The sequence below is a fragment of the Barbus barbus genome (assembly GCF_936440315.1).
Source record: "Barbus barbus genome assembly, chromosome: 5".
NCBI lineage: Eukaryota > Metazoa > Chordata > Actinopteri > Cypriniformes > Cyprinidae > Barbus > Barbus barbus.
The window spans coordinates 17887495-17900518 of record NC_136733.1 but is presented as its reverse complement, the minus strand read 5'-3'; the positions used below and the strand labels follow the sequence as shown (position 1 = coordinate 17900518).

At 37.6% G+C, this 13024-nt stretch overlaps 2 protein-coding genes across 5 annotated transcripts; one reads left to right on the top strand and one right to left on the bottom strand.

The window, feature by feature from the left end:
• The first annotated feature begins 70 nt into the window (after positions 1–70).
• LOC306869187 (gelsolin-like) lies at positions 71–5423 on the top strand. The gene is made up of 16 exons (XM_079415830.1): positions 71–158; positions 862–1058; positions 1163–1317; positions 1464–1625; positions 1725–1874; positions 2252–2341; positions 2429–2561; positions 2655–2959; positions 3074–3207; positions 3460–3550; positions 3847–4017; positions 4155–4329; positions 4447–4568; positions 4666–4743; positions 4836–4896; positions 4986–5423. The coding sequence occupies exons 2-16, from the start codon at positions 866–868 to the stop codon at positions 5153–5155; spliced, it is 2190 nt and encodes a 729-aa protein (XP_079271956.1). The 5' UTR covers positions 71–158; positions 862–865; the 3' UTR covers positions 5156–5423.
• Positions 4802–9455, bottom strand: ttf1.6 (transcription termination factor 1, tandem duplicate 6). Of its 4 annotated transcripts, none has more exons than XM_079415831.1 (10): positions 9374–9455; positions 8592–9159; positions 8229–8414; positions 7726–7804; positions 7492–7622; positions 7164–7371; positions 6967–7050; positions 6816–6881; positions 5997–6082; positions 4802–5682 (listed from the first exon to the last, which is right to left on the bottom strand). In XM_079415831.1, the coding sequence occupies exons 2-10, from the start codon at positions 9154–9156 to the stop codon at positions 5489–5491; spliced, it is 1599 nt and encodes a 532-aa protein (XP_079271957.1). In that variant the 5' UTR covers positions 9157–9159; positions 9374–9455; the 3' UTR covers positions 4802–5488. The 4 variants fall into 4 exon arrangements, with proteins under 4 accessions (XP_079271957.1, XP_079271958.1, XP_079271960.1 ...); XM_079415832.1 differs by having other exon boundaries at positions 8592–9289; positions 9374–9452; XM_079415834.1 differs by having other exon boundaries at positions 9389–9446.
• Between the last annotated feature and the right edge of the window lie 3569 nt (positions 9456–13024).

The window sequence follows — 13024 nt, the reverse complement described above, 5'->3', positions numbered from 1 at the left end:
ATGTTCTGACTAAAGAGGAGGGGTTTCATATGCAAATGAGCCAAACCTGTTGAAGATTACACCCATTGCCTGCGGAAGCTCAGTGCTCAAACCTACCTACAGCTGTTGTGTCTGACTCTTCTGCTGATAATACCTTTAAAAAAAGCTTTAACCAACAGGTAGGCCTATTTTGAAACCATTTTATTTGATGGTGTTTTAGTATTGAAAAGCATTATTTTGTTTCCTGATGCATAGTCACCATCTGATGTTGCTATTAATTATTTACCTTTCTCAAGCATAACTCATTTAGGGTAGGTAAAGTTTTATTTGTTGTATTTATTAATGCATTATTCTAACTGAAAAACTAAACTGATCTGGTGTAGACCAGTGGTATTTAAAAATGCTTTTCTCTATAAATATTGAAAATTAAGGTATTATCACGATAGTAACCAATAAACTGAATTTTGTCAGATTACGTAAACACGGTTTTTTGCTGTTGTCTATTCCTGAATGACATACAGTGGTTGAGAACAGGTAAGTGTATTGTTGTGCATTGCACCTCTGCATAGAGACCCACCCTTTGTAACTCTTCCTTTTTCCATTGGGGGTGGAGATCTGTACCTGAGAGCATGACAAGACTCCTCCACCTCATCGCCCACCTCATACCAGGCCAGCAGTTTGATTTTGCAAAAGCATTAGAACAATTTTTTTAAATGTTCTAGACCGAGAGACAGAAATTGCCATTGTTTTCTTTTGATGAACAAAGTACATCACACTTCCTCTATTTAATCTTATTCTCAACTATAAACTATGTGTAACACAAGAGCATGCAAAATACAGCTATTGTGTATGGCTGTTACAATAGTTATTGTTTTCAAACAGTACCATGGTGAACCACCCTGAATTTGAGAAGGCAGGAAAGCAGCCAGGCCTGCAGGTGTGGAGGATTGAGAACATGGATTTGGTGCCTGTCCCTAAGAATCTTCATGGTGGCTTCTACACAGGCGATACTTACCTAATCCTCAATACCATAAAGCAAAACTCTGGAAATCTACAATATGACCTTCACTTCTGGATAGGTGAGACTATTGTTAGTGTAAATGCAACTTCTGTGCACTTAGTAAATGATGTGCATGTGTTCAATGAAAACCTGTTTATGAACATTGTTAAATGGCATCTCCAGGTGATGCATGCTCAATTGATGAGAGTGGGGCAGCTGCTATCTTCACCGTCCAAATGGATGATTTCCTTGGAGGAAAACCCATCCAGTACAGAGAAGTACAGGGATACGAGTCAAAAACCTTTGTAGGCTACTTCAAATCAGGCCTTAAATACATGGTGGGTAGAGTTAATACGTTTACCATGCTTTGATGAATAATATGCAAAAATGGAATCTAATGCAAAATGTATTTGGGTATTTGGTCAGTTCATAATAGCAAAACGCTAAATCGTTTTGCTTATCAAACTACTTTTCATTTCTTCAGCAAGGTGGAGTTGCCTCTGGATTCAAACACGTAGCTACCGGTGAAGTGAATGTGAAGCGAGTTCTCCATGTGAGTGGTAGACGTGTGGTCCGGGCCATTGAGGTACCTGTGAGTTGGGACAGCTTCAACCAGGGTGATTGCTTCATCCTAGACTTTGGACAGGTGAAAGATGATATGAATAAATGAATGTTTTGCCTTTTCTCGTGCATTTATTATAAGGTATCCAATGTATTCATGACATTTCTTTTATACTTGCATCAGGAGATATACCAGTGGTGTGGGTCCAAGTGTAACCAGTTTGAGAGACTGAAGGCCACCAGTGTTTCCAAAGATATTCGTGATAATGAACGTTGTGGGAGAGCAAAACTTTTAGTATGTGAAGAAGGATCAGAAAATGAGAAGATACTAACGGTTAGTATAATAAAAAATGTTTCATTCAGTCATTTTCAATATAGACTAGTGCTAGAATACACCACACAACATTTAAAAAAATGCATCAAACACTTGTATTACACAAGATCACACACTACCAGACCATCAAGTCATTCTGGACAAAATAAACTCACAGAGACATTTGCCTCATTGCTAGAAGTAAAAGTTTGTAAAATATCAAACACATTAACATTTGACTGAACTGAACTGGCTCTGACTACCTTAACTAGAAGTGCTGACTCTTCCAGACTGCAAATCAGTCAAAAATCAGGGCAAACATTGTGTAGTGTATTTTAATTTTTCGTAAGGATTCAATATTATTTTCTGAATGCAAATGCGTCACTATATTTTGTCAGATTCTTGGACCAAAGCCTGATCTTCCTGATGCACAGACTGAAGACACCAAGACTGATGCATCCAACAGGAAATCTGCAAAATTGTACAAGGTACAATAATCTACACTCTCTAGGTTTTCCGTGAGAAATACTGAAAACTTAACAAAATGGTTTATTCTGGTGGTCATTATTACCTAGGTGTCAAATGCCAGTGGCAGTTTGTCTGTGACTTTGGTGGCTGAAGAAAACCCCTTTTCCCAGAGTGCACTGCAGTCCACCGACTGCTTCATCTTGGACCATGGTTCCAATGGCAAGATATTTGTCTGGAAAGGTCAGCGCAGCACATCATTCAAATTAATTCAAAATTTGCATTTGGGACATGCCTGTCTGTAAATCTTGACCTTTTATTTCTTTAATATAACAGGTAAAGAGGCTAATAAAGAAGAGAGGAGTGCAGGCATGAAAGCTGCTGAGGACTTCATCAGTAAGATGGGCTATCCCAAACACACTGAGGTCCAGATCATCCCTGAGAATGGAGAGACTCCTCTCTTCAAACAGTTCTTCAAGTTTTGGCATGAAACAGACCAGACAAAGGGTATGGGACAAGCCTATGTGCCTAACAAAATTGCCAAGATCAAGAAAGTACCCTTTGATGCATCATCTTTGCACAAATCGGAGGCAATGGCTGCTCAGCATGGAATGGTAGATGATGGGAAGGGAGAGAAAAAGGTAAATGTGTTCTGTACTATTGTACAAGAGATTGCAACGATCAAGTGTATTTTTTTTTTTTTTTTTATGTAGACAAAATAATGACAATTTGTCTTGTTTTGATGCTTTGGAAAGATCTGGCGCATTGAGGGATCAGACAAGGTACAAGTTGACCCGTCCATTCTTGGGCAGTTCTTTGGAGGAGATAGTTATATCATCCTGTACAGCTACAAGCATGGGGGACGTCAGGGGCAGATAATATATATATGGTAAGAGCTGTAGACCTACTTTTGGAATCCATTCAGTCCTTTATGAATGCTGAACCTGGAAAATAAACACAATGCCTAAGAATTTGGTCCTAAGCCAAGTGCTTTGACTGCTCATGTTACACAAAAACACTTGGGTAACAGAACACGGACTTTAGGTAGTATCTCTTAGCCCCACCAGGCCAGGCTTCTGTTAGTCAATAGGATGAGTCATTACTGCAAAGGTTTATTAAATGTGGTTGTTTATGTCCGCAGGCAGGGGGAAGAGTCCAGTCAAGATGAGAAAGGAGCTTCTGCCATTCTGGCTGCCCAGCTTGATTCAGAGCTCGGTGGGAGTCCTGTGCAGGTGACATTTGCTTGGTGCATCGATTGCAGTATTCACCTACTGGAATCTGGAATATAGACCAGGGGTATCCACTCCTGCTCTTGTAGGGCAAATGTCCTGCAGAGTTTAGCTCCAACCTGCCCTAACACACTTGTCTGAAGGTTTCTAGTAATCCTGAAGACCTTGATTAGCAGGTTTGGGTGTGTTTCATCAGGATTGGACCTCTGCAGTACAGTAGCCCTTCAAGAGCAGAATTGGACGTCCTTGACATATAACAGCAAAACAAACTAGTAACACCAGTTTGAATGTTTATGAAGGTGCGAGTAATTGAAGGCAAAGAGCCCCCTCATCTCATGAGTATCTTTGGCGGGCAACCAATGGTTGTGCACAAGGGTGGGACTTCACGAGAGGGTGGCCAATCAAAAGCTTCTGCAGTCCGCCTTTTCCAAGTTCGTGCCAATCCTGCTGGGCACACACGAGCTGTTGAGGTGAGTCAAAATGTCCATTCGTGCTTTGAATGCACCCATTGTATGATGCAGTTTCATTTTGCCATATGTTCTTCATTTGAAAATGTATGCAAAATTGGTTCTCTATTGACAGTTGTTGTTCACTTTGCCTGAAACAGGTTGATCCTGTAGCCTCCAGCCTCAATTCCAACGATGCCTTTGTTTTGGTGACTGCTTCAGGCTCTATGCTGTGGCTGGGTCATGGTGCAAGTAATGCAGAAAAGAATGGAGCCAAAAAGCTTGGTAGCATTTTAGGAGTGAACCTTTCGGAGATATCAGAAGGAGCAGAGGAAGGTGGGTGTCCTTGTCATTGGTAAAGGAGTGTTTTATTGTACTTATTTAAATGTTGCATTCAGAGTATTAATGAACTTGTACTGAACAACTCTTGTTCTTTCTCAAATTTCTATGTAGATGGCTTCTGGAGTGCTCTTGGAGGAAAAGCAGAGTATCGCACCTCTGAAAGGCTCAAGAGCAAAATGGACACCCATCCTCCTAGGCTTTTTGCATGCTCTAACAAGACAGGACAATTCCTCGTGAGTTTCCATGTTGAATGGTTCAACTTGTAGTCCACTTAAAACAGAAAAGAATCTTGCATTTTTCACAATTTATGTTTGTTCTGTGCCAATCTAGATTGAAGAGGTGCCAGGAGAGATGACCCAAGAGGACTTGGCTCCAGATGATGTCATGATTCTGGACACATGGGATCAGGTAAAACATGTCTGTGTGTGTGCGCAACACTTGAAAATGCACTTGAGAAAGTTAAATTAACAATGTAATACTTGGAAACCATTGTATCCAAGGTCTTTCTTTGGATCGGAAATGAAGCTAGTGAAGATGAAAAAAGAGAAGCTGTGACTTCAGGTGAGAAGTTTCCCATTTTTAACTGCAATATTTTGCTACAGTTTTCATTAGCTAACAATTTATCTTTATCCTTGTCTTTTCTAATATAGCTGCCAAATATATTGAATCAGATCCTGCCAGCAGGGACAAGAGAACTCCCATTGTTACAGTGAAGCAGGGCTTTGAACCCCCCACCTTTACAGGGTGGTTCCTGGGTTGGGACCACGACTTCTGGAGTTCTAACCCACTGGAACGGGCCATGGCTGGTTTGAAAATGTAATCTGATGACTCGTAGGGCTGAAGGGACAGAGTTGTTTATGTTTGTTTGATCGAATGTTTCAAATGGACTATAAACACTTAACATTACCTAACATTTCTCAACTGATTTACCAACTATTGTTTACCTCACTCATTCTTGGTTTACCTTTCATATGGGAAAGAGAAAAATGTCCTTGTTTACAAGACATTATTAAAAAGCATAATACAAATGGTTTATTCAATTCTTCATCAAAATAAATGGATGAATACATCATTACATTTACATCTTGAAAATGTCTCTCTCTTTACTTATGGAATATTACTCAATCACTAGTGTGACTGATCTGTACGTAGTTCAGGAGGATTTGTCATCCTCTTTCTGGCCACTCTCCTCATCACTGTCACTGCAATGATCCTCATTAATGTCCTGAAAAATGTCCGATAGAAGGAAGCTCTGCTTCTGGTCAACCTTCAGCTCATTGTCATCAAGGTCTTCACAATCTTTCACCAGGCCTGGCAAGACCCTCTCATAAAGGAAGTCAACAATGTCTGGAAGGAACAACATCATAGACATACAATATATGAAAAGACATTCAGTAGGTAACTAATAATCCAGTCCTAACATGCCCTACTATATAGGTTTTTACAACTGATTATTATTTTTTTTTTAAATGTACAACAAACATCCATTATTTTCCATTTGGGGCATTATCAAGTCCCTGAAGTTCTATTAGACAAAGTCAATTGATTACAAGGCTCAAGAAACCATTTGATTCCATCTCTGGAGTACACTATGGAAAATAGAAGAAAACAATGCTGGATCTACAACTACAATCTAATGTTAAATAAATGAACACACTAACCTCCAAAACACTTAGTCTTCCAATCAGGCACATAGCAAACTTTAAGATGGTGCCACTTTGCTTGCATATATGCAGGAGGAACATCCCTATGAGACAAAGAGGACAAAGATGTGACACCAAGCTTGTTTACACCACCAGCAGCATCATCATGCCTGAACAAGCAGGACCATTACTCTAGTTACTTACTGGGAAACTGAATTATGTAACCTGTGTAATTGTGCTCAGATGCCATTTGCACTACTTAATTAACTCCTTAGAGGATTTTCTTTATTCTGGATCTAGCAATATCACCATGGTAATCTACAGAGATTATGAAATTCTCTTATCGTTGGAAAAGGTTCTAATGCTCAACAAATATACTTTCAACAACACCAAGGTTTCAATTGATCTGGGTTTGCAATGGATATAATATCATAGTTATATACATAAAAAGACAAGCTGAATGTTGCCAAGTCATTATTTACCGACAAACTTCAGAAATAATTGTGAAAATCCATTCAAAGATAAAAGACCTTGTAAATTTAATCAATTGTTTGGTTACCAACATTTTTCTAAATATCTTGAAGAAAGAAAATTCTCTAAATGTTTGGACCAACTTGAGGGTGATTAAAATAATTTTTGAGTGAAGTATACTTTTAATATATATTTTTAAATGTTTTGCTACCTTGTAGGGCTATATTTTTTTATATGGAGAAATTTTTCAAAACCAAGATAAATCAAAAGAATCGTGATAACCAAAAGAATCATAAAATAAGATCATAAATTGTGATTCTGATGAAAGAAATGTAACTCATTTGCCAAACTGCATATAATCCTCACCCGAAAACAGCTGTGAGATCATCCCAGTTGACATCCGTAACATCCTCCACTTGCAACTGATGCATTCTGTGTGAATACATGACATAGAAGCCAGATAAAGAAAAATATGTCAGGATAACAAAACTAAGCATGCAAAAACAAGATATCTTACGCTTTAATGAGTCTGATTTTGGCCTCCTGAGCTTTCCTTCCCCTACAAGTCCCTGAAGACATCCGCACAGCGAGGATGGACATCCTTAGGGGTGAAGCAGAAAATTCAGGGACAATGTTGATTATACAAATAGATAATCACTTGACATGTATTAAACGTGCCGCCATTTAATATAAGAGTTTTCAATTCTCTCTCACCATTTCTCTCTGCATTTGCTCCAACATCGAGTTTTAACCTTCAGAGAAATATTGAACCAGGGCAATTTTTGGTATAGCATTTCTCTACTGACTCTTTTTGGTGTTGTTTTATTAGGGGACTCAGATTTCAGCACTGTTACAATATGGTCTCGCACAGCCCTCAAAAGTCTCTGATTCTCCTTCGCAGACCACGGCCCACTTTTTCTAGCTGTGTGATGCAAATTGATGAGATACAAAATGACCAACCATCACTAAACCAAGAATTTACAATGTTGGAAATATTGAAAAGCAGCTTGATTTACCCGTATTAATTATTAATTAGATTTACCAGTTTTAAGTTGGGTAAAGCGTTTCTCAAGAGAGTAAGAACTTCGACCCATCAGCTCAGAGATCTTTTGCCAGTTACTGCCATGCAGTGAATGATAACGAAGCAATGATTTGAGTTCTTCTTCAGAAAATCTTTTAAGAAAAGGAACAACTGGGGTTTATTACAGAACAAAAATAAAAAGCAGAGCAGATCAATTTAAGACCAAATACCTTGTAAAGCTGAAATTTAATTTACCTTCCCTTGTAGTTTTCACCATCAAAAGCCTTCCTTCCACGGCTAAAAACATCATGGCAAGGCCTGGGAATTCCTTCCGCTGTTCAAATTTGATTTGAAAAAAAGATGAGAACAGATTAAGCAATGAAAATTGTACATTTTCAATATAGCTTATCACAATGTTCAATATGTATTCAAATATAACAAGTCTTTATATTCCAAGAAATAGTCCACTCAAAAATGAAAATTCTCTCACCATTTACGGCGAGTCATGCCATCCCAGATGTATATGTACACTGGACGACATGAGGGTGAGTAAATGATGAGAGAATTTTCATTTGGGTAAACTATTCCTGCAAATAACATGTGTAAAGGCATATCTGGGACGCAAAGACTAGCGTGTCTCATAATGTCTCTCTCTCTACAGAAAAAAAGTTTAAGTAGTGCAGGAGGAGGGTGAGGAGGATGACCTTAGACCTTTCAAACACAAAGTGAGTGAATCCAATGTGATTGTTGAAACTCACCTATCCTTTCAAAAAACTTGTAGACCTTTTTCATCTTTGTCAATTCCTGTCTCTCTTCTGGAGAACGTTTTGGATGAAAGAGCATGGTAGGATTTTTCACTCCTGTGAGAGCGATAAAATCTCTAACGTTCTGTCTTAACCTCTCATTTTCTGCATTAGAGAATCTTCCATGCCTCAACTTGATGCCTGTGGACACAAGTGTGAAGAGTCAAAGAAAAAGTTTTAGCCTACTTTTACATGGACACTATGCATTTATGACATTAATCTTCACATATAAATAAATTATATAGGCTGATCTGAATAATGTTCATGTTCAAGATTGACAAATCAAAAATATTAATAGATTAGATATAATCAGCCTACCTTGCTTTCTGAATTCCTTGAACCTTGGAAGATCATACATGATCATTTTATTGATTTCATGTGAGCTTCTGGACTCAATTTTAGGAAAAAATTCTTTCAGTTCATTCAGTAGATTGGGATCAATTTCTGGTTCATCCAACAGCGTTCGCCTTCTTTTGCGCTTTCTAGTACCAATTAGTAAGGCAGGTTCTTCCTCATGTTCTGTGATCATGACAGGCTGTTCTTCTTGTGCCGTGTCATCACAGTTTGCTTGTGTCACATTTGCTCTCTTTTTCTTTTTCTTAGCAGGCTTCTGTGTCTCTTCTGTGGGGGCTTTCTTATCTTTTACTTTATGCAGGCTTGTGACAACCTCCACTTCGTTCAATTTTCTTTTTTTCTTTTTGTCTGTAGGTGTCTGCAGGCTTACATTCTCCGATTCCTTCTTTTTGTTTTTCTTCTTATGCATCTTTTCATGGTGCTTCTCAGTCTGCACCTGTGGACTTTCAGTGAGTTCATGCTGGTCTGCAGTTTCACTTTTCTTGCTCTTCTTCTTCACCTTTTTATCATTAACACGGTCCGACTGCATTTCCTTAAAACGTAAAAATCACGACGATACAGAAAACATAGCACAACGTGCTTTTCACAACAAACACAAAATTCAGCTTGATTCTTGAACGTGTGTCGTTAGGATAGCAGGTCATCCGCACATACTGTGTTTTCTGAATCACATCAAAAGCATTAAGAAGGGAAGGAATTGAAATTTCGTTTAGCAATACATATGTATAAAGCGAAGTGTGTAATACCTGGCAAACTTTTACCGGATTGTTTTCCACGCGGGTTCTTCCTATCCTGACCCCTGCTTCTTCATCACCGATAACAAGCTGCACTCTCAGTTACTCTACAACATACTGCCACCTCTCAGACAGGAGAGTCATTACAAATACATTACAAATATTGGATATATTAGCACACATTAGCTGAAATGTAATACCATTCTTACTATATCTGTCATTTAAAAATACGACACAAATAAATAAATAAGAACAAATTCAAGCAGTATCTGCTTCTGGCTTTAGGTTTTAAGATGATACCACCACTATAAAAATGTAATAAGTTATTTATAACACATATGCATAGATATTATATGAAAAACAAGCACTTGGTGCTAATAAAATAATTAACAATTGCAATAAACAAACATATTTCCCCAAATCAATGCAGAATAATAAAGACATTATATTAAAATGTAAACCATTTGACTTGTCATAGGCTAATACGTTATTGTAGATTGTATTAGTTGTCAGAGTTGAGATGCAACTTTCTTTTTTGTAGGTAATTTTAATTTTCAGTTAATTTTAGAGTATTTTGTTGTTGTTTGTACACTGAAAACAAAAATGCAAACAGCGTTCTTGTTCTTTACACACCAACATTTGTGAATGTAATATTCATATAGACCAATATTTATTCAGATAAATAAGGGTTTTTCTCGTAAAAGAGTAAAACGAAATGGACACTAGCACGCCTAATTTCGTGCATAATAAATATTTTCATGTCGTTTAACAAGATGTGATGCTGCCACCCTCTGTACTGGAGCAGCAGGCAGGAAGTAACTACAGCAGAGCTTCGTGTTCAAAACACTGTCAACGGATCAACAACAAAACAAGCAGAGCGATTTACTGAACCTTGTCACTGGTAAGCGTAACGTTACCAAACTACTCAAGTCAAATACCACACATATATTTCGCCTTTTATTTATCGAGCCTGTAACGTTAGATGAGGAGTCATTCGACTACATTGTATACTTTAATTGTTTTCCAAACATCCATCATCGTAAATATTCTCCCTTTTGACATCGTGTGATATTTGCATTTTTATCTGTACGTCGCATTTATAAACGTTTTATTTTATATAAACCCTTAAACTACGTTTCGGTACAGCCTAATGTTGTTTTGGTGAAAGATAAATAAATAAATAAAATCCACGCGCTTATTGGCTGCTGTCGTCACCTTTGTGTATGCCTACTTTAGAGTACATTACGCCTGTTTGACTCTATATTTAGTCATACAGCGAGTTTAAACGGACATGTACTCTCTATTATACGTTATCGTTTAAAAACACTAAAACTCATGAAAGTATAAAACAAAAGCGTTGAGCGTGTAAATACTGGAAAAGTGGAACCAGCGCTAATCCCAAACAAACGCGTTGTCATGGCAGCCGTCCGTTTGAAATTCAACTTGTCTCTCGGCGCACCGCGCAGCTGTTGACTGCGATGATGACCCGAGGCTTATTTTAGGACAAGTCGAGTCTGCTTTCGTGCAATTTGATCTTGAAACATTTTTATTTGAAACATCTGTTGTTTTGAGAGATGTAATAGTCGGTTTCATTAGGGTTTTTGATATTCACACTTTTCTGTAAGTTTGATTGGTTCTTCAATATTAGGTCTAACGATGACGGAAAAGTAGTTTATTTTCTTATTTTAAATATAAAATTCGCCGTATTTGCTAGCATTCATTATAGTCTTGTAGTGAACAATTAAGATTAATTATGAATTATCAAGTTAATCCACAGGGGAAAATATGAAAATCTTTAGTCAAAGATTTAAGGTATTCTGATGAGGTCAGTCCTTTAGCCCCTCGCCTCCAACCACCAATCTGCTGCAAGAGAGAGATGCTGGAGGTGTGTGAAATCAAGCTCCACCTTCTATTTTTAACATTTAATACAGCATTTGACTCTACAGAGGACAAGTGGTTTGTAATATACTGTTTCACTGGAAATATGTAACAATGGTGAAGTAAAGTATGTGGCAGGTTTGACTTTAATGCAACAAACATTCATTCTCAAATGAGAAACAGTTGTAGTCCTGCCTTACTGTTAAAGGAGCCAACCCGCCTTTCATCTTTCAGAGCCAAACACCTATTTGTTTGTCAGATTTTATTTTATTCCTTATTTAAAATGTTTTTGAAACATCATTTTGACAGTTGCGAAGAAACCTTTCACAGCAATTAGCAAACAACAACGATCCAATCAATTCCTGAAAGACAAAATCAAGTTCAACAACCTACGCTTTTTCTTATTCAAGAAGCGGTTTCAGTCAGATATTCACAACAATAGAAAAGTAAAGCCATTTCCATTTCATGCCGACTTTAATATTTTGTGGATTTTATCATGATTAAAATGCTGTAGCCAAGTCCAGAAATGTCCAACATTTTTGTAACACTTTACAGTAACGTTCCAACTACATTAGTTACCATGAACTAACAATGAAAAATACTATTAATCTTCTTTATGTAAATTGTTTAACATTTACTTATACATTATTAAAATCAAAAGTTGTGTCTGGAAATATTAATAAATGGACCTAATATTCATCAACAATGAACAATTTAAGTTTTCTTAACAAAACAAACATTAAAAAAAATATGAATGTATTTCTCCTTATTAATGTTATTTAATGCATTTTATTTAATATCTAACGGGAGCTTATCATAAATAACTGTTTAATTTTTTTTAAATAAAATGGTAATTACAAATTGGTTCTGTATATCACTCATATATTAGTTATAAACAAAAATGTTTGGTCTCTAATAGGAATGCAGCCACGGGTGGTTTTTTTTCTCTCTCTCAAAAGAAAAAAAAACTTTGTCTGGTCTGGACTGACAAGGTTTTGGAGCTAGATTAATCTTGCTTTGAAGTGTAGTTTGTGAGATGTACTCTGAGTGGACTTCACAGAAGATTGTGACAGGTATCTGTCTGTGCTGGATTAGATTTAGATCACTCTTCTGCTCACAGACAGAATACATCAGCAGGCCAATCTTTTAGCAACAAGGATCTCTTTACACTTACAGATTCATCTGTCTAGAACAGGCTCATACATTTGCTCAGAGCGCAACATCCGTTTGCACCACTGGAGTTTTCCCATATGCTTCTGTGTAAGACAGCAGCATATGGGAGTCGGACAAAGCGTCATTGGATCCAATTTCAAGGACAGACCTTTCCATACCTCTGCTAGTGTTACTTCATTTGTCTAGGCATCATAAAGGGATAGAAGAACGATTGTTCTGTGACCACAAGCTTTCCATGTGACACATATGCATCATCTCATTTGTCCATTTCTGTCTATTCTTCCACTCTTGCTAATGTTGATTCAGGGGCTGTGGGACACCCCTGGCCCTGGCCCACAAGGCCACAGGTTAAGAGATCCATTCCTGGATGCTGTTTGGCAGGAAGCCCGCGATCAATGTGCTCCTATTTGACCTCCAGATCAAATGTGAGTCAACAGGTTTCACTATTTTGGCTTTAACCTTGTAACATTGTTTCTTAATATAGAAATCAGTTGCTTTTTAGCATGGAGTGTTAGTGTTTTGATTATTTGAACACTGGTGCATGTGACAAAAGGGTCAGTGACGTGACAGTCCTTTTTTGTCTTATCAGTTTATTCAAATACATTAAAATGC

Bases quoted from the DNA above. Each gene is read 5' to 3' on its own strand.
- LOC306869187 (XM_079415830.1), top strand. From the start codon at position 866: ATGGTGAACCACCCTGAATTTGAGAAGGCAGGAAAGCAGCCAGGCCTG. The intron at 3,208-3,459 runs GTAAGAGCTGTA...TTATGTCCGCAG, and splicing joins GGGCAGATAATATATATATG to GCAGGGGGAAGAGTCCAGTC. The intron at 4,018-4,154 runs GTGAGTCAAAAT...TGCCTGAAACAG, and splicing joins GGCACACACGAGCTGTTGAG to GTTGATCCTGTAGCCTCCAG.
- ttf1.6 (XM_079415831.1), bottom strand. From the start codon at position 9,156: ATGCAGTCGGACCGTGTTAATGATAAAAAGGTGAAGAAGAAGAGCAAG. The intron at 7,051-7,163 runs GTGAGAGAGAAT...TTCACCCCTAAG, and splicing joins AGCAAATGCAGAGAGAAATG to GATGTCCATCCTCGCTGTGC. The intron at 6,882-6,966 runs GTAAGATATCTT...GTATTCACACAG, and splicing joins AAAATCAGACTCATTAAAGC to AATGCATCAGTTGCAAGTGG.